General features: G+C 43.3%; 1 protein-coding gene across 1 annotated transcript in view; it reads right to left on the reverse strand.

The window, feature by feature from the left end:
- The window catches only part of BNIP3 (BCL2 interacting protein 3), a 34,483-nt gene extending 12,787 nt beyond the window's left edge, over positions 1-21,696 (reverse strand). The window contains exons 1-4 of the mRNA XM_077258437.1: positions 21,542-21,696; positions 10,365-10,542; positions 6,474-6,558; positions 940-1,046 (exon numbers count right to left, since the gene is read on the reverse strand). Of these exons, the coding sequence (XP_077114552.1) occupies positions 940-1,046; positions 6,474-6,558; positions 10,365-10,542; positions 21,542-21,587 (416 nt within the window). The 5' untranslated portion in view covers positions 21,588-21,696. The remainder of the gene's footprint in view (positions 1-939; positions 1,047-6,473; positions 6,559-10,364; positions 10,543-21,541) is intronic.
- Positions 21,697-22,107: the final 411 nt, after the last annotated feature.

Below are 22,107 nucleotides of genomic sequence, written 5' to 3' on the forward strand. Positions count from 1 at the left end.
TGAATGAGGGTCACCTTGCTCCAGTCGGCTGTATGAAACGCCAGACTTGATAAATTCCTCTAAATGAATTTGGGTGGTGTTTTTCCCTTGTATCTTTTTTTTAACTTTTCTACACTCTGAGCTCACCAGAGTTGGCATGAAATGATTCACAGGTCCCGATGAATTGGCCACATCAGTAGCCACTGGATAGAAGCCCTGACAATTACTTCCTGCCCACCTGGATCCGTGGCTCTTCTTTTTATTAGCCGGCCCGATGCGGCGTAGCACATATGACGTAGCACCAGGCTGGCAAATCCAAAGAAGAACCACGGAAGTCGTCAGTTGTGAAGTGGTTCTCATGGCTCCCATCGTGCGGCCACTGATGTGGCTAGTGGACCTGGTCCACACCTTTACTGGTTAAGGGTCCATACGCATTGCCCTAATCCCCAAGTGGTTAGTCTACACTGGCTGGATACAGAACTTCATGGGATTCAAAATCGAGGCTAAATATTTACAAACAAAATCAAACATTTGTCTTTATTGTGTCTGTGACTATTTGTAAATAATAAACGTCACACAATAGTGATTGATTTTTTCTATATTCCTTACGATTTGTGTCAAACGTGGCCAAATACTGGCAAACACCAGCAACGTATAAAGATCATATATTACAGTGCAGTCATAATGGAAATGACTTCTACTCTACTAAACCAACAATACAGAAGTGAACTTTGCACCATATTCAGACACCGGATATAGATACAGAATACATGTATAAACAATGATTTGTCGTTCCACTGGTGGAAACATCTATCGGACCTTATTTATGGCCAACATTCATTATGTGCTATAGATACATTGAAAGGTGACATGAATTGCTGAATAAATTGTGAACAAAGTTTATATTATCTCACACAGTACAGCAACAAAAAAAAATCTACTTATTTCCAAATATCTTACTTTGGAGGAATATTTTCTGGCCGGCTAGACCAATCCCAGATCCAGTCTGAGTTTTTCTTCAGTAAGTTTTCTAATTCTTTCCTCCGTTCAATATAATCTTCTTCTGACTGTATTGTAGAAGAGAACAGAGTTTTATTTTACAGACGCGATTTTAAATTAAAGGGAAACATGTCCTCAGGACTTACACCCTCAAACCGCCTCCAATCTGGACCCTGACACTTTACCCTTAAAGATTACCATAATCAACATTTTAGTTGTTATTTCAGAAATCAATAGAACACATGACACGAAGAAATTTTTAAATATATGTTATCAGAGAAATCTGCTTCTTTTCCCTTCTGGATTGATTTTTTCCCTCGAAATTTACGGTTAAAATTTGCAAAAATCTGTATACAGTGAAGACGAATTTTCCTATTACCGAGATAGGAGGTGACAGTTGGAGCTTATAACATTCTATGGAGGAGGAAGGAGCTAGAGGAACACACAGACATTCTGCTGCAAGTTCTCCTGAAACGACAGTTAGAATTCTCCATAGAACTTTATAGGCACCAACTGTCATCTCCTATCTCAGGAATGCGAAAATCTGTATTTACTGAAATCAGATTTTACATATGAATTGAAAATTCTGAGAAAGAATGATAAGTCCAGGAGAAGAAGTAAATGGAATTCTCTAAAAATATATATGACAAAGTTGCTTATTTTTAAGTGTATTATTGATTTCTTAAAAAAATAAGACAATGGTTATTATTTAAGGACGTAAGGGAGAGAACTAACTTTGATTGCTCTTTTAAAATGGCAGTAAGTAAATATGGGGTGAGGCCGCCCTCCTGAACAGTGAAGATGGCTTGGACACACTGGGGGCAATGCTGGACACTGGGGCAGATTGCTGGACACTGGGGCAGATTGCTGGACACACTGGGGGCAATGCTGGACACTGGGGCAGATTGCTGGACACACTGGGGGCAATGCTGTACACTGGGGCAGATTGCTGGACACACTGGGGCACAAAAAAAGCAAAAAAGTGGAAAAAATAAAAAGTAACTTTTAATATACAAAAGTAAAAAAACAGGTCACCCAAGTGAACACTTAATACGGGGTCATGTCACCACCATATGTAATGGACATTGAACGATGACAGGCCCTAAACAGGATTAAAAGTTTCCGACAATATATGCGGAATCAATCTGGGATAAGGTTTCAAAAGGAGCTGTGTAACAATATATAAAACAGCAACTAACCCTATACAACCAGACGCATATAGAAACAATAGACAGTAATCAACATATACTGTAAAAATACGCTTACTGTACTATTAAACAGAAAGGAACGGTCTCACCAATTCCATAAGGCAGGCATCGGAGCACCGGGTTTTCCTGGGTCAGACAAACGTCCGGTTCATGAAGAGATGACAATCCCTATATCGATCCCTATGGGGCTACAATATGCTATCCCCCAAGCTCCTGCCCTTACAAGGGCAGTCCACATCTACCCCTGTAAACATGTGCCCTGCACTCTCCCTGAGTTGTCCCGACGCGTTTCTTCCAAGCCTAAGTCATCAGGGGACTTGCTTGTATGAGGAGATTATGTGCTGGTATCAGAGGGACAAAAAGTCCTGCCTCCCTCTATGCTGTCCTGAAGAGAGTGGACGAACTAGGGCCTTTCTTAAATAGGAAGTATGCAATAACATATCACACTCCCCATTGGGCGAACTAAATACATGGCAGCTGAAAATGGTTAGGGTATAAGGTGCCAAATAGTGACAGCGCACTGTGTACTACCTAATGTGTATAGCCCGGCACTTAATGAAAACGCATAAATACATAGAGGTGGAAAACTCACAGTTGCGGTAATGCCACACGCCAGCTCCATGTGCAGTATGTATCTCCATAACAATGGAGGCGTTTCCGGTCCTGCGTCCCAGAACCGGAAGTTACCGCTACCTAGCAACCGGACAATGCACAAATAAGGTAACGCTCACTGTGACAGGCAAACCCTTTGCGCAGCAAAATAAAAGTGGTCCGGGGAAGGCGGCAGATTATAATATGTGTCACAAATTGTGAACTGAATGCAGCCAGTAGACGAGGAAAAAAAGGGGTCGGTACAAAGACCGGAAGTCGCCGTAACCCGGCAACTGGCATGAAACACCAATGGTGCGGTGAGATAGCCAGCACACTGTGTACTGCATAATGTGTATAGCCCGGCACTTAATGAAAACGCATAAATACACAGAGGTGGGAAACTCACAGTTGCTGGACACACTGGGGCAATGCTGGACACTGGGGCAGATTGCTGGACACACTGGGGCAATGCTAGACACTGGGGCAGATAGCTTGACACACTGGGGGTAATGCTGGACACTGGGGCAGATTGCTGGACACACTGGGGCAATGCTGGACACTGCGCCTGTGCGGCCGCCCGGCTTGTGAATCCCAGCCCCGCACTCTGCATAACACACTGTGGGGCTGGGATTCCCAAGGTGGGTGGCCGCACTCGCCGCACAGGCACAGTCTGCAAGCCTGGCTGTGACGTCAGACGGCCAGAGCTCTCTGCGCCTGCACCAAACAGCAATACACAGCGCAGGCGCCGGATTTCATGGGTAAACAGCGCTGACGGGGCGGTGCCCTGCGTTGAGTGACGGCAATGGGGGGGGGGCGCCAAACTCGGGAACAGCCCCGGGCGGCAAAAGCTCTAGCTACGCCAGTGCATGAGCCAAATGCAGCTTGACCGATCTGTCCCGCGGGCCGTCAATCAAACCAGGGGCAGGACTGGCCATCTTGACCATCCAGGGGAGCGTCCTCACTCCCATGAATTATTACTGCCATTTCAATATAGTGATCAAAGTTATTTTTCTCCCTTTTTGCAGAATAAACCAGATGATAAAAGATCATCATTGCAAACCTGGTTATTGGTGTAAAGACGGGGGAAATTCTGCTGACAAGTAAAGTTATTCCATAAAGATATTCTGCAGAATTTACATTTTTCAACTTTGCTTCCAAACAAACTGAACATTAACCACAAAAGCAAACAATCTATTTTTGGAGATGAAGAAACCAATTCACTTCCTCCTTCAGGAACGCATCTCCTGCAGTGCTGGCTGTGTGGGCACAACACGGAAAAGTTAGTGCGCCTATAAGAGAGGTCAGATCTAGTGCTCTGTACAGCTTGGTATCACAAGCAGCGTCGGACTGGAGCCCACCAGAGAAAATCATTCTTGGGGCCCGCTATGTGGCTACCTAGCAATAAATACAAGACCACCGACTGAGTAAAACGCGCTAATATCAGGGTATAATATAAGGTAGTACATAGCAGGGGTTGGGGTAGTCCACGCATAGAATATAATGTAGACCCCTCATAGAATATAATGCAGCCCCCTCAAACAATATATTGTAGCCCTCGTATAGTATAATGCAGCCCCCTCATACTATATAATGTAGCCCCCCTCATAGAATATAATGCAGCCCCCTCATACAACATAATGTAGCCTTCGTATAGTATAATGCAGCCCCCTCATACTATATAATGTAGCCCCCCTCATAGAATATAATGCAGCCCCCTCATACAACATAATGTAGCCTTCGTATAGTATAATGCAGCCCCCTCAAACAATATAATGTAGCCCCCCCTCATAAAATATAATGCAGCCCCCTCATACAGTATAATGCAGCCCCCCACAGAATATAATGTAGCCCCCTTATAGGGTATAATGCAACCAGGACTCACTGATATATATATATATAACAATCACAATATTCACCTCTTCTCCTCGTTCTCACGCTGATTCCGGCTCTGCTCCGGTATCAGCAGCTGCACTGCAGTCTGCCCGGCACATAGTGGGTACGCGATGAAGTGACGTCATCACGTACCTGCTGTGTTAGAGGCAGAGGGGAATGATGGGGGACGAAGCATCATCTGAGGCTTTCTCCTCCATTATTGCTTTCAACTGTATCGGTATCTATGATGCCGATACAGTTGAATGCGGCGTGCACTGGGGGGCAGCAATGGGGCCAAGCCCCACTGACTTATGGCCCCATAGCGGCTGTGTGGGCTGGGGGAGAGGGGGCCACAGCTAAACTGCCCGCTATTAAAGTGAAATAGCGGGCATGGGGAAGAGTGAATATTCATTTTTTAGCAGTGAGGACAGGCTTTAGCCGCAGCAGCTGGCTTCTGCCTCCTGTCACCCGCTGCTCCGCTGGCACCGGGGTCCCCATATATATCAGGATTGGGCCCAGGATAAGGGACATATATACCACGATCAGGGGATATACATATACCAGGATGGGGAACATACTTACCAGAATGGGGAATATATATAACAGGATGGGGTCCAGGATCAGGGACATATACCAGGAAGCGGAACATACTTACCAGGATGGGGGCCCAAGATGGGGAACATTACTACATAATAGGGGAGGTGCAACTCGTGTGTCCATATAGGATGTAGAATGCTACAAGAGCCCGTACATCTGACCCACATGCGGGGTGTGGGGGGAGCAGGTCCAAATCTTGCACTGGGGCCCTTCGGACTCTACTTGCGCCACTGGCTCCATCACTTGCTTTTCTCCTAACTGCTGACGCCGCCTGAATTTACAGGATGAGGCTGCAGCATCCCTGCAAAAGTAGCGACTGTTCTGAGTTCAGAGTTATCATAGGGATCTGAAAGGGGATGTCCACATTTGCAGGAAACTTTTAGTTTTTTTTTGTTTTTTTTTTAATTAAATACATGTATTTGGAGCTAAAAAAAAAAAGCATTTTTGCAATTGGGTTCGATTAATATTTCTGCACTGTTTACCTTCTATAACCTTTGTTCTACACTGTCTATTGTTGTCTCAGGAATATGTTAAAGGCTTTTGCAGATTCCCGGCACAATCAACTTTGATGTGGTCATAAATCAGCTGAAAGAAGTTCCGAAAAAGAGAGAAAAAAATGAGCTCACTGACGGAGTTTCAGGTTACTCAGTCTTCATAGAACAATAAACAAGTGTAGCATAGAGGTTATATAGAAGGGAAAGAGTGTAACAGTTTTAATACCCAAATTAAAAAATGACTTTTTAGCTCTAAATAAATGCATTTAATTAAAAAAATTAAAATGTCCCCCAAAAAATAGATCTGTAAGCCAACTCAGTCCTTCATCAATCTGTACACGGGTCTGCAAATATTTAACTCAGACAAGATGTTTGGTAATGACTTGGAAGGTAAAATAATAAAACAAATGAATAAATAAAACGGTTTTCAGGTTAGGCACTAAACCGCCTTCTCTGTTTTACTTCTGGTAGATTTCCATTAAAGATCATTTGCTTTTCTACATAACATCATGTTGATTAAATGAAATGAAAAGCATAAAAATAAAAAGATAAAGGAGATTAAGAGCTTCGGATTAAAGTAGGACGCATTATACCGTAATCAAAATCCAGGGAGCAGACAGAGCGGAAAGCTGCATAGTCATAGTATAAAAATATAGAGGCGTGAAAAAGTATCCAAGATTGTGGTGAAGCCGCTATATAAAGCTAAAATTACAGGAAAAGATGGTTAATTTACCTGAGAACTGCTCTTCTCCTTACTACCATGGGTGTCACTGTCGCTCAGTCTTTGAATGCTCTGAGGAGTTTGAGATCGTGGTGGGCTTCAAAAGTCAAGAGAGAAACATAAGAAAATGAGATGAATACTTTATAAAGTCTTATAATTGGTCACTGATGACTCTTAAACTGGAAAAACTTTTCACATGTTTAGAGGCACGTCAGAAGTTTTCATCCAGATGCTGAGATCTCAAGCCGAGTGCCGATTTCCACCAAGGCCGAGGACGGACTGTGCAGACCTTCTACTGAGGTCGTCTTCAGTCTCGTCACAGAGCAGCGCTCAACTGAGCTCCTCTGCTCCTTAGTTTTAGCAATTTTGGCATTCTCTCCCCCCACTAGTCAAAACATATCTTTAGGACATGTCAAAAGTTTTGACACTTTAGGCCAGATATGCAGCTTTATACGAAGTCTTGTTAAATGAGAAATTTTTAAGAGTGTGACCACAATATTGAAATCAAGTTGGATCATACAAACCTTCTACGAGTGTGGGTCCAACACCAAAACAATGATTAAAAGGAATGTCATAATTCCACCACTCATGGAGTCTAAGGAGGCTATGTGTGACAGCTCAGCTGCCCTACAGGGTCAAAGGCATGCTGGGCTACCAGTATTGTGAGTGACAGCCCATCCAATCTGGGGCAAGGGCAGGGGCGTAATTACAACAGGTGCAGGGGTTGCAGTCGCACCCGGGCTCTGGAGCCTAGGGGGCCCTAAAAGTCCCTTTGGCCTATAGAAAAAGACTATTGCCATTAAAGATTTAAAATATTTGGGGGCCCCATTGGAGCTTTCGCATTGGTACCCATGAGTTTCAAGTTACGCCACTGGGCAAGGGCATGCTCAGCCCAGCTGTCCAATTTGGCTAGCCCGGTGGGGTTTTCTCCAGTTGTCACCCGTTCAGTGTGATTAACTGGCTATTGATCAGAACATTGCCAGGTGTAGCCTTGCTCTGTGGTGTGTTTGCCCTGTGTTTTAATTTTCTGATCTTTGTTGCCGGACCTTGGATTTGCTTTTTCACTACTCGTTTGTATTACCCCTTTTGCCTTGACGCATTCTGACCTAAGTTACCTGGTCCTGGACTTTGCCTCTGACAATCCGTTTGCCTCATCCCTTTGCCTTTGAATGTACTATTTTGAGCAACCTTTTTCCATAAGCTTTATTAGGACTCAAGAAGTTAACATAAAGAAGGTCCTTTATCTGCAAAAGAGATGTTCTCATCTCGCCCACAGGATGTAGTAAAAACACATTATAAATGAAGGTTCCATCTCTGTGAACCGCACCGTCAGTTGTGTCCTTTCTTACGTTTCCTCTTTGTTCATCTTATCTTTCGATGTGTCACAAGACATGAACAGCTTTGAAAAAACAAACATGTTTTTGTGATACTCTTATGAGATGTTTATGCTATATATGTATATGTGGCCACATAGTGGTTGTGATGGAAGTTACGGCCTTTCGAGGCTTTTAGCAGCACGTCACGATAACGTATCGAATTTCTATCAAGAGAAATTTTAGAAGTTTGGAGATAATTTCAAGAAAGATAAGGGTGGACACATCTTTATGTTGAGAATGTTGTCCTTTTATTACTCTGCTTACACAGCAGTTTATGAAACACCATCCTCACCAGGTGGGACCCTTATCATCAACATAGGAGCAGGTCCTAAAAGTAGACTGAGATGGCAATACTCCTTATATATATGTACATATCATAGCTCTTTACATATAAAGGTAAGCCATATAAAAAAAGTTATCTTGAACCAAACAAAACAAAGAACACAACAGAAGGTGTTGTCCTAAACCTAGGTCATCATTGTATGATTGCTGGGGTCCAGGTATCCCCAATTAGTGAGTATGACAACCCATTATAATGAACAGGGCTGAGCAGCCACATCCATACGTACGGTGGCGTCCTTGAATAAAGAAAGAAAGATCTTTTTTCAGTCTGTTGATTGGTGGAGTCCCACATTTCCCGTAATGCCACGTAATGATTGGTGGAGTCCCACATTTCCCGTAATGCCACGTAATGATTGGTGGAGTCCCACATTTCCCGTAATACCACTTAATGATTGGTGGAGTCCCACATTTCCCGTAATACCACTTAATGATTGGTGGAGTCCCACATTTCCCGTAATGCCAGCTAATGATTGGTGGAGTCCCACATTTCCCGTAATGCCAGCTAATGATTGGTGGAGTCCCACATTTCCCGTAATGCCAGTTAATAATTGATGGAGTCCCACATTTCCCGTAATGCCACTTAATAATTGGTGGAGTCCCACATTTCCCGTAATGCTACTTAATAATTGGTGGAGTCCCACATTTCCCGTAATGCCACCTAATGATTGGTGGAGTCCCACATTTCCCGTAATGCCAGCTAATGATTGGTGGAGTCCCACATTTCCTGTAATGCCACTTAATGATTGGTGGAGTCCCACATTTCCCGTAATGCCAGCTAATGATTGGTGGAATCCCACATTTCCCGTAATGCCAGTTATTGATTGGTGGAGTCCCACATTTCCCGTAATGCCACTTAATAATTGGTGGAGTCCCACATTTCCCGTAATGCCCCTTAATGGTTGGTGGAGTCCCACATTTCCCGTAATGCCAGTTAATGATTGGTGGAGTCCCACATTTCCCGTAATGCCACTTAATAATTGGTGGAGTCCCACATTTCCCGTAATGCCACTTAATGATTGTTGGAGTCCCACATTTCCCGTAATGCCAGTTAATGATTGGTGGAGTCCCACATTTCCCGTAATGCCACTTAATGATTGGTGGAGTCCCACATTTCCCGTAATGCCAGCTAATGATTGGTGGAGTCCCACATTTCCCGTAATGCCAGTTAATGATTGGTGGAGTCCCACATTTCCCGTAATGCCCCTTAATGATTGGTGGAGTCCCACATTTCCCGTAATGCCACTTAATGATTGGTGGAGTCCCACATTTCCCGTAATGCCAGCTAATGATTGGTGGAGTCCCACATTTCCCGTAATGCCAGCTAATGATTGGTGGAGTCCCACATTTCCCGTAATGCCAGCTAATGATTGGTGGAGTCCCACATTTCCCGTAATGCCACTTAATGGTTGGTGGAGTCCCACATTTCCCGTAATGCCAGCTAATGATTGGTGGAGTCCCACATTTCCCGTAATGCCACTTAATGGTTGGTGGAGTCCCACATTTCCCGTAATGCCAGCTAATGATTGGTGGAGTCCCACATTTCCCGTAATGCCAGCTAATGATTGGTGGAGTCCCACATTTCCCGTAATGCCACTTAATGATTGGTGGAATCCCACATTTCCCGTAATGCCAGTTATTGATTGGTGGAGTCCCACATTTCCCGTAATGCCAGTTAATGATTGGTGGAGTCCCACATTTCCCGTAATGCCCCTTAATGATTGGTGGAGTCCCACATTTCCCGTAATGCCACTTAATGATTGGTGGAGTCCCACATTTCCCGTAATGCCAGCTAATGATTGGTGGAGTCCCACATTTCCCGTAATGCCAGCTAATGATTGGTGGAGTCCCACATTTCCCGTAATGCCACTTAATGGTTGGTGGAGTCCCACATTTCCCGTAATGCCACTTAATGGTTGGTGGAGTCCCACATTTCCCGTAATGCCACTTATGTAAGGCTCACATTACTGTTTCTTCTCATTCCATCAAGGTTCTGAAGTTTCTGTTAGCAAAAGTAATGTATTCCATTGGGCTGCTCTTGACATAAATAACTCCACCAACGCCAAATAGATTTCATTATAAGTCAGGGTGAAATCTTGTAACACAATTTAGCGAGTGGAAATATCCAAGGACATTCTAACAACTCGATCTTAGCTGGCACCATTGAGTGCTACATACGACATCATACCTATCACAGCGGGAACTCTCTCTGGAGCTACTTCTTCCAGACTCATGTTGTGCATCCAATAATATCTTTTCCATGTCCCCATTGTGAATGGAGATTGAGGCTGGCACCTGTTCTTGTCCTCCTACTGTTGGCACGCCACCATGACCATTATTGCTAAAATGCAGCTCTACCCAGGAACCTGAACACAAGAGCACAAGGAAACTTGTTAGAGAAGTCAAACTTAAAAATGATGATTTATTCTTAACGTAAGCTGGATATACAAGTCAATTTGTTTTGATCCGCCATCATTTCCTATACATAGATAGGTGCCTGCGCTGTCAGCAGCCGCTGAAATGAATTGGACAAATGTACGATACTGGTCCCAATGCAGAAATGAGTGATGCCATAGAATCCCTTTAAAGAACCTTTTTTTTAATGGGTATTTTCTTTTATATCAGCTCTCTTCATGTAGGCTCCATTACATTAGATTTTTCAGTTTAAAAGAAAAAGATAAGGAATCATACTGCGCTACTTTTTTTCTTCGAAAAAATAAACACCTTGATGTAGAAGGCTCTTTTTTTTAACATTTTAATCAATAAATTTCATAAACAAGCAAAAGGTCTTTACATTCTATCCATTATTTATTAAATTAGATGGTGCCATTACATGAAATTGTGCCTGATCATAAGGTAACTAGAGCTCTTTAAAAAATATATCCATTAGAAATAAAGCATAATGGATGTCCAAACAGAAAAAAACAGCAGCGCCACTTTCCTATCTTTGATGGATTGTTTGTTTTAACTTGTGTTTGTTCTTTGGGACTTTTTCAATAAAAAAGAGAATGTATTAAAAATGTAGCAGCCCAAGGCAGATGGGAACCTACCGCAATTTATTCAGACCTGGTACTATTGACAGAACAACATTAATTTCCTAAATATACTGTGATATAATGCAAAATACATTAGTTAATTCTGCTGAAAATGAGTTCAGTAAATCACCAGTAGAAGATGTGATATGGATCTCTATTCTTCATACAAAATAAATGTGGCCCAAATCTGAAAATCCATAATATGATGCCAACAATTAACATCTCTATTCTCTGTGTTAGGCTACTTTCACACATCAGGTTTTCGCTGTCAGGCTCAATCCGGCTAATTTAAAAAAAAACAGATCCGGCGAATGTTGCTGCCGGATCCGTTTTTTTCCCCATAGACTTGTATTAGGGCTGGATTGCGCCGGATGACCTTACGTTTTGTCCGGTTTTCACCGGATCCGGAAAATCTGCCTTTTCTGGGAAAAAAACGTTCATAGCAACGTTTTTTGTCTCCAGTGAAAAAGCCGGAAGCGCTGGATGCGACACTTCTGGCTGTTTGCTAGAATGGAAGCCTATGGGAGCCGGAAGGTGACGGGTCCGGAAAATGAAGGATTCCGGCGCCGGATTCCATTTTTTTAAACTGATCATGCTCCAAATTTTTTTAATCCAATTATCTGGATAGTTGAATCTGTAAAAAAAACAGATCCGTCGCATCAGTTTTTCACAATCTGCGCTGGATCCTTTTTTTTTTCCAACATTCGCCGGATTGTGCCTGATGCAAAAAAACTGATGTTTGAAAGTAGCCTTAGACTATGTGCACACGTTCAGGTTTTTTCGCGATAAAAACTCATGACAAACGCATACATTATGCATCCTATCATTTAGAATGCATTCTGCATGTTCTGTGCACATGGTGCGTTTTTTTCCGCAAAAAAAAACGGATCGCGTTAAAAAAAAGCAGCATGTTCATTAATTTTGCGGATTTTCCGCGTTTTTCCCGCAATTCTATGCATTTGGAAAAAAAACGCACAAAAAACGCGTCAAAAACGCATGCGGTTTTCTGGCAGAAATGTCCGGCTTTTGTCAGGAAAATTTCTGCAAGAAATCCTGACGTGTGCACATAGCCTTAGAGTATCTTGATCTATTCCACAAAGAGTCATCTCTTCAGATCGCGATCAGTGAGCGCACAGACAACGCACACGGGTGTCGGGTCAATGTCTTGGAGGGAAGTCCCAGAGTCGGCATTCATTTATTTATACCGAGTAGTTCACGCCTTGGGCACGTTTACAAAGGGGTTCCAGGTATTAGTAAATAAGAAGGAATTACTATTTCTCAAAAGGTCAAAAAGTCACGGTCTCCAGGAGAACTGTCAGCGCATCTGCACATATCTAAATCTATGCAAGACTTATTTAATTAAGTGTTACAGATTAGCGGATTAATATAATAACTAAGAGTCCGCAAACTGAAGAGATCGATATCTGTAGGGAGGATACTGACAGTATTCATATCTGTTATATGGATCCAAACTCAATGGGGTTGGAACAAATTGTGCAAGTCCAGTAACCACAATGGGCTCAGCTCATTAAAGGGGCTGTCCACTGGTGAAGCCGGCGCTGACTGGAGCGCAGGGCTCGTGTGATGTGACAACCTCATGTGAGCCCGGCGAGTGCCGACACTGCTGGAATGGCACCGGAATGTTGAGTATAGGTGGATTTTTTTTTTTTTTAACAGGCCAAACATGGGGAATTAGAAGGAGTTGTCCTAGTAGTGGGCGACTGCTTTAAGACTGGGGTTTTGCATGGCAGTCTTAATGAAGGAACTGCTGGAGTAAGATGCGCCTTAAATCTGTAGCATGATTCTGGCAAAATGTATGCCACTAAGGTGGGGTAAATGTTGATGCATTTTCCGGGTGGGTTTCACCATGCTCTGTCCCACCACGTGGGTCGTCCATTTTGTTGAAGCTGGATTGGATTAGCATAAAAACACTAAAAGACTTTTTTTAGCAAAAAATTTGAACCATTTCAAGGTGTTTTTTACACCAAAAAAAGTGGTAAAAAGATTGATGAATTAGGTTCTTAAAAATGCGGCACATATTGAAAATAATGAAACTTTTCTTTGTAGTACACTGCTAAGATAATTATCATCGCTATTGGAAATTCTACACTCTAGATAAACAGGTGGATTAAGGTCACTTAGGTTCAGGTCTGAGGACAATCATCGCCAGGTTTATTATTAACCTACAAAACAGTGACAATATTTACCAGTAGTAATGGGAACATACTTCACGTCACCGGCCACATCACTTATGTTATCGCACTCATCTTTCCACTCTGTACAGTATGTGGCAATCTGCTGACTGCCAGTCACATGCCATTTGTTTTCACCATACAGCGGAGGTGAGAGAACAAAAGTTCACGTAAAAATAGCAATATAATATGTCCTTAGCTGTTACTCGAAAACCAACCGCCACCAGCGTGCCGGAGATCTAGAGATCCTTAACCCACTCATTAGCTCATTAAAGGGATTGAGCTGTTTGCTTAGTCCATTGTTGAAGGTTGTGTTGCTTTAATAGCCCAGAGAAAAACTTGGCTGCCCGCCGTGTTTATGCCACGGAGGCTCAGGGGCCAGAAGTGCCAATACTTCCTTGTTCACAATCTTGCTATTAATGTAGCGAATTAATTCAAGTTTAACCCAAAGAAATAGAAAGTTCTGTTATTCTGTAAATCTACCGTTATACGAGTGCCCATCCTATTCATTTTTAGATTACGGGGCGCTGAGATTGGTCATGAAGTTTGGAGCCCCTCTGACACTGGTATAATGACACATGGTGGGTGGGGGGGGGTCCTGTAACGGATTTTGTATTTTCAATCATTGATGTATGTTAAAGAAACACAACAATCACTTCCCACTATAGATGTCATCCAGTGAAAAGAAGTTATCAACTATCCATAGGATGGGTCATAGGTCAGAAGGGGGCCGACAGCTATACACCCACCCACCAACAGAGGGTTAGAATGGAGCGAGAGTGCACATGCTCGACCGATGTTACATTCATGCTATATGCGAATGCCACTTGCCTTTTTTTGGCAGCCCCATAGGGAATGAATAGAGCAGCGGTCGAGCATGTGCACTGTTGCTCCATTCTCGCAGGGATAAAAGTGCCCAATTCTGGTGATCTTGGGGTCCAAGCAGTCAGAACCCTGTCGGTAGGTGATCATTTCTCCCAACAACCCTTTCAGTGTCTGTCTGGTGTCTCCCCCAAAATACCTGCATCACAGGCTCCCATGAACCCCAACCCCCCCATAGGGTTCCTGCCAGGGTCTCTTCAAAGCATTTGACACTAAAAAGATCCTGATGCTATTATAGGTGCAGCATTAATATTCCGGATGGGATTAAGATTTTGTCTTCGCTTCTGTGCCGAAAGCTGAATCAAAACCACCTCCAATGAATGGGGTTTTCTACAACTCTGTTTGCATACACTGGTAAAACAATATACATGGATCTTTTTCCAAATACTAAAAAAAAAATCTGAAAAAATAAGTCTCCGGCCACTTATTCTCACAGGATTTGACTTTGTGTGGATTAACCCAAATTAGTTTGGCTAATGGTCATGTGGTTCCGTGGCACAACACATTACCTATCCACGCCAGATTTTTGCCATGGATTTGTTAGCTACTTTTACAATTCACTTTCCAACCAAACTATTGTGAAAATTACAAGAGCATGTGGCCATACCCATCAGACATACAGTGTGTCATTATGGAAGCTTCACAAAGTCTTGGCAGTTTTGCAGAGCACAAGGGATGATACTTTGACCTGGATACATAGATGATGCAATGCCGAGATCTTGCTACAATGTTGCTACTATTTCAACATCACAGTGTGGTCAGTGTTGTATCAAGCGAGGAGAAGTATGAAGAAGGTCACTCTCCATTAGGAAAGTCTACAAATCGTCCTCTTCTGTCCTGCTGCAAATAATTATATCTTTATTTACTTATACCTGGACCTGGGAGATCGCCCTTATGGCTGCTAACACCAAATACGAAAACTTAGCACGTTGTTTTGGATTATTTCTGATACTCCTGGCTGCAGCCACATATATACACACTGTATACATTGTTCCCCTCTTCCTGAACATTTCCACCTCATACTGTGATACGATTCTCCCAGCTGAGAAGATGGAGAAAAAAAAATGTCTCCATCTTCTCCGTTCTATCAGTTCATGGAAATCAGACTGCACTCAGATGTCATCCGAGTGCAGTCAGATGGTTTCCACTGACTCACATGGCTGAGAATGATCCAAGGAAAAAAACGGGACATGCGCACAGCCCCATGACATACCATTGTGATCTGATGTTTTGTCATATTGTACGCTGACGAATAATAAGGTCATGTACATGTACATGATTGTTTTCATCCTGGCACATTTTCATTCTAATTTATCTATTTGGCATATGATGTATCATACATTTTGCACAATGGACATCAGATTGGTCTCAGTAAAAAACAAAAAAAAGTACTTTGTTTTTGTTTTGTTTACATCAACCTTCTACCTGGAGTACAATTGCAAAACAAATGCCCCCATTTCTTCACTGCAAATAAAACTGAAGTGTCCGGTGTACACACAGTAAGAGTAGGCGCACATCATCCTAAATCTGATGCTTATTGCACCAACAACAACAAAAATAGTGAATAGTGTAAACACAATAATATCCCTTTGGTGTTGTATTTCTACAGTGGTGCCACATCCATAACTATTACTTGCCAATGTACTTTGCTGAGCGATAGTCACGGTCATCCGATGGTTAAAAGTAATGAACGGTGTAATAAAAAGCAAAAATAATCTTATTACAATTGTAAAGTGTATCTGTCATCAGATTTCACAATACAAACTGCATACGTTATTACAAACATCTTTTAGACCTGATGTGGCTGGTGTACTTACCTTAAAAATCAATGTCAGAATGACTGTATTGTATTATTCTAATATTAAAATGAGCTTTTAGGAGTCCCGCTATAGAATGAAATAGCTTATGTATTCAGTCTGATCACACATCCTGACTGATATCTGCAGCTTGTACTCAGCTGTGTGAGAGCTCAGCAGCAAGCACGATGGAGGGACATTGAGGAGCTGTCAATCATAGTAGGTGGGCAGATATTCTGCAGCAGCAGAGAGGAGGGACACTGAGGGGCTGTGAATAATCAAGCTGGCTGGGCAGAGATTCAGCAGCAGGGAGGAGGGAAACTGAGGAGCTGTCAATCATAGTAGGTGGGCAGATATTCTGCAGCAGCAGAGAGGAGGAACACTGAGGGGCTGTGAATAATCAAGCTGGCTGGGCAGATATTCAGCAACAGGGAGAAGGGACACTGAGGAGCTGTCAATCATAGTAGGTGGGCAGAAATTCTGCAGCAGCAGGGAGGAGGGACACTGAGATGTCAATCATAGTAGGTGGGCAGATATTCTGCAGCAGCAGAGAGGAGGGACACTGAGGGACTGTCAATCATAGTAGGTGGGCAGATATTCTGCAGCAGAGAGGAGGGACACTGGGGCTGTGAACAATCAAGCTGGCTGGGCAGAGATTCAGCAACAGGGAGGAGGGACACTGAGGAGCTGTCAATCATCGTAGGTGGGCAGATATTCTGCAGCAGCAGAAAGGAGGGACACTAAGGGGCTGCCAATCATAGTAGGTGGGCAGATATTCTGCAGCAGCAGAGAGGAGGGACACGGAGGGGCTCTCAATACTCTGGTTGGGCAGAGATTCAGCAGCAGCAGCAGAGAAGAGGGATAGTGAGGAGCGGTTAATCAAGGTAGGATGGAAGAGATTCAGTTTACAGTTCAAAGAGGATTATACAGCAATTATCATGGATTTTCATAGTAAGTACCCTGGCCTCATCATGTCTAAGAGATCTATTTAATAACATTTACAGCTTTTATGGTGAAATGTGGTGAGAGATCAACTTTAATACTCGGGCCCAGACCACCCCTGCAGAATGCTATCCAGAAATAGTGCTGCTGTATTAATAATTGCATTTATAAAAAGCATCTTAAGGGTTTAAACAAAGTATTATGGACATGGAAAACCCCTGTACACAGAGCAAATGTCACTGCGCCCAGAGGTCGGAAATAATCCATTGGACTGTGATGTATTTGTGTACATAGTCCTATATCCAGCTTGTCACAATTAGGCGGAGTGACGCACAAAGAGCTTTCATTTGGAGACGCCACTTCCATGGAAAAAGAGTCACACCACTTAACTCATGAAAAATGGAAATTGCAAGATCCAAGTAGTTCCTTGCATTTGGCAGTGCAGGCTCACTGTGTACAGTCCAGGGTGTCATGGAGCCCTGCGGACAGATCTGACGAGCGGTGACATTACAGCCAGCGGGGGGGATTCTCCTGGTTCTAAGTATTCTGTGATCAGACGCTCCCTTCCCGAGTACCATGCTGTCTGGAGCAGGTTCTTCATATTACAGAGGCAGAAAGCCAATAGCTACAGATTAAAATAGCGTCTGCTAGAGTCCTACAGGCTGTGGTCATGGGGGGCTCCGGATATTTATAGCTTAGGACCCCGCCAGTGGTGCAATCTGCTTCTGCCTGAGCTACAAACTGATCACCGCCGGCTTGGATCCGTGACTCTGGACGCTGATGATCTATCCTTAATCTGCCTAAATTAATATTAAGGGGTAATTCTCGTCTAAGGCTCTGTTCACATGTCCAGTAGAACGCATCCAGCAGAAATCCATTGGAAAATAAGATGTGAACACTCAACTTCATTGTCCGCCTAAAAAAAACTAATTTCAAATGGATCCGTTTTTTTAAACATTGAAGCCTATGGAAAACAGATCCGTTAAATCGCCATCTGTTTTTTACCGTCTGTTTCTTACTTACTGGATCCATGGATATTTAACAGATCCGTTTTCCATAGACTTCAATTGTAAAAAAAAAAAAAAATGTATACAGTTGTAATCATTTTTTTTTTTTAAAAAAAAGGACAAAAAAAAGTTGTGTTTGTACAACTTTTTTTGCCAACAGATTTCTGCTTGATTCATTCTAACAGATCATTACTGGACATGTGAACAAAGCCTTAGGTGGTGGTGGACTATCGCCGTATGCACCATTACTGTATGACATCACTGTAGGATACTTTATCGTCTTTTTTTATTTTTATGAGGCCATCCCTCTGAGCACCCTGATAACACTATAGTTTACAGCGTACAGACGTGACAAGCTGCAGAACCCGGGAAAACACGGTAACAGTCATAGCCCGCAGCAAGAAAACATTATAAAGGATCTTATTACATACGATTTGTTTGAAAGTATGGTAATCTTCACATTTGCAAGTTTATATGTCAACTTGCGTAATGCCAACCTCTTAATGAGTAACTACACTTTGGGTGAGAAAAACATCACAATGCTGATTTAACCCTCCACCATGCTTTACACTGAGCATGGTGTTGAGCATAGGCAGCTTTATATCAGAGGAGCAAAGGAGCTCAGAATCTGGCTGGATAGCCCATATATATATATTACGTATAGCAAACAGCTTGAAAGTGCAGCACTCCTTCCCTAGGAGATCGGTCGGCGTCCACAGAGTAGTCGATTACTTGTTCAACTGTTGGAACCCGCACTAAATGGGTAATGTTTCCCCCCTTGTTACAAAATTGGGCGTCAGGTCAGACACCCACCCGCCCCTCCATTCATTTTCTACAAGGCTGCTGGAAGATGCCCCATAGGGAATGATTGAAGCGGCGGTCCAGCATGTGCACTTCTACTCCACTCTATCGGGGAGAAAAGTTCCCCGTTCTACCAATCATTATGGGGCCCTGTGATCGGACCCCCACAGACCAGTAAGCTATCACCTATCCTGGCGATAAGGAATAACGTGTTTTCACCGGACAATCTCTTTGTACGTTTATTCCCAATATAGTGAGTTATCACCTATTTCCTTTCTGTTTGCTGGGGGTCCAACTGCTGGGACCCCCAGTGATTCCAATAATGGAGATCCGGAACCTGAGAAGAAGGATAAGTTACTATCTCAGAAAAAACAATATAATGCAACCAGGTATAAGAGAAAATAAGCCGGGACAAAGCTTTCCCTGTGAAATCAGATGTTCTCTATGGTTGGAGAATCCAGGCCCAGGAGCGGCTTACTCGGTCAAAAGGGGCTTCCCTGTGGATGGACCCCATAAGATAATCCATGTAATGACAGATATTACAAGTAAGTTTTAAGTTTCTGGGGAAACTTCCATGTTTCACATTTTGGTTTGAAAAATATTCTTTCTACTATTCTTTTTTATTCATCTTATTCTTATTATGTATTATTATTAATTATTATTATTATTATTATTATTAATACTAATATAATAACAACACTCAGTTTTATTATTCTATTATTAATCATTTTTATTAATCTATAATTATTATTATTAATTCATTATTATATATTTTCTTATGATTGATTTATTCTTTTTATTATTTTAGTTATTTTTTTATTATTTTAGTAGTGTTGAATCTCCGTCATGGTCTAAATATTAGAGTAAATTAACCGAAAACCATATTTTTTAAAATGTATTAAAGGTTACTGCAACAACCGATGATTCTCCAGTTGTGACTGAACTACGACGCCAATCATGTCAGGAGAATAATGGGGGTTCTGTCGCTCTGTATTATGTCCTTTAGACGTAAAACAACCAGAAAACTCTTCCCTAGTACATGGGAGAAATATCTTGTAACCACAGGTCACGCACAACAAAGGACTTTTCAGGAAAAATGCAAATACAGCAGAGCTGAGCTAGCAGTCCTCATGGGGTCATCAGAAGCACAGGTGGAGCAGAGCTGACTGTGTCATTCTGCTGCTTCTCTTATACCAGTAGTTTTACCTACTAAACAACAACCAAATATCTGGAACATTGACAAACTCAGCTCTGCTACATCATCAGATTTGTTGCCTGTTGGATCTACTTGGGGCCACTTTTAGGAGCGGGCCGTCGTCACCACTGTCAGGAATCCATCTATGCTGACTATTAGGAAACACTGACACTGACTCCATTGCCCTAGTCTATGTCATGTCAACAAACCCTTGGGAAAAACAATCACACCTCATGGGGACTGTTGACAAATGCCAGGAAACAGAGCGGAGAATGACACAAAGAAAACTGAAAAAAATGCTGCAAAGAAAGCAAACAATGCTCAATACACAGTACAATCTGCTATCACTGCACAGATGGAGCAGAGCTGATCACGCATGTAGCAGAGCTGATCACACTTGTAGCAGAGCTCATCACGCATGTAGCAGAGCTGATCACACGTAGCAGAGCTGATCACGCATGTAGAAGAGCTCATCACGCATGTAGCAGAGCTCATCACGCATGTAGCAGAGCTCATCACGCATGTAGCAGAGCTCATCACGCATGTAGCAGAGCTCATCACGCATGTAGCAGAGCTCATCACGCATGTAGCAGAGCTCATCACGCATGTAGCAGAGCTCATCACGCATGTAGCAGAGCTCATCACGCATGTAGCAGAGCTCATCACGCATGTAGCAGAGCTTATCACGCATGTAGCAGAGCTCATCACGCATGTAGCAGAGCTCATCACGCATGTAGCAGAGCTCATCACACATGTAGCAGAGCTCATCACGCATGTAGCAGAGCTCATCACGCATGTAGAAGAGCTCATCACGCATGTAGCAGAGCTCATCACACATGTAGCAGAGCTCATCACACATGTAGCAGAGCTCATCACACATGTAACACATCTCATCACACATGTAACACAGCTCATCACACATGTAACACAGCTCATCACACATGTAGCAGAGCTCATCACACATGTAGCAGAGCTCATCACACATGTAACACAGCTGATCACACATGTAGCAGAGCTGATCACACATGTAGCAGAGCTGATCACACATGTAGGAGAGCTGATCACACATGTAGCAGAGCTGATCACACATGTAGGAGAGCTGATCACACATGTAGCAGAGCTGATCACACATGTAGGAGAGCTGATCACACATGTAGGAGAGCTGATCACACATGTAGCAGAGCTGATCACACATGTAGGAGAGCTGATCACACATGTAGGAGAGCTGATCACACATGTAGCAGAGCTGATCACACATGTAGCAGAGCTGATCACACATGTAGCAGAGCTAAACACACATGTAGCAGAGCTTATCACACATGTAGCAGAGCTCATCACACATGTAGCAATCATGATTTTATCCACGTCATCATAATATCCTCATCAGCGGTTGCATATAGGACTGCTGATGCTGCAATACTCCAACCAGATTAAAGAAAATTGAAGTCCCCCGCTCAGCTCTGCTACCTCACTATAATAATAGCATTACAGAAAAGCCAGCCGTGTGCCCCTCACCCTGCAGGGGCTCCTCCGGGAGGTTGTGCCCTTCACTGTGGGACATGGCGCTGTGTGCCCGCTCCTGGCGCTCCTGCACGGGCACAGCTGCCGCAGCTGCTCTGGCTTTGTCGCTGGCTTGTTATTGTTATTGCTCTAAGCTCCAGGATGACGTATACACGGAGCTGGCCGCTGATTGGCCGAGCGCAGCTCCCACCCTTCGCGGCCATAGGCGACCACAGGCGGCGCTGCTGCCCGGTGCTGCACGCGTCTGTGTCCGCGCTGCGCCCATTGGCTGCGACACTACCGTGGCTGGACGGTGACACTGCACAAATGGCTGTGTGCTGGTGCTAGGTGTGCGGTCAGCCACCCAGGAGGGGCGAGAAAAAGACCATTACAGCAGGGCCGTATTTAGAGTTTCTGCTGCCCTAGGCACTTTTAGCGCTGCCTCCCAGTTGGGGAGTATGACACTATCGGCAGTGACTTTGGCAAGAATCGCTGATGTGAAAGTCGCCCTTTTGCAGCAGATCCGGCAGTTTTTCCACATCTGCTGCGTAACGGATCACTTACAGTAACACTGTGTTCGG

The sequence above is a fragment of the Ranitomeya variabilis genome, chromosome 4 (assembly GCF_051348905.1).
Source record: "Ranitomeya variabilis isolate aRanVar5 chromosome 4, aRanVar5.hap1, whole genome shotgun sequence".
Classification (NCBI taxonomy): domain Eukaryota; kingdom Metazoa; phylum Chordata; class Amphibia; order Anura; family Dendrobatidae; genus Ranitomeya; species Ranitomeya variabilis.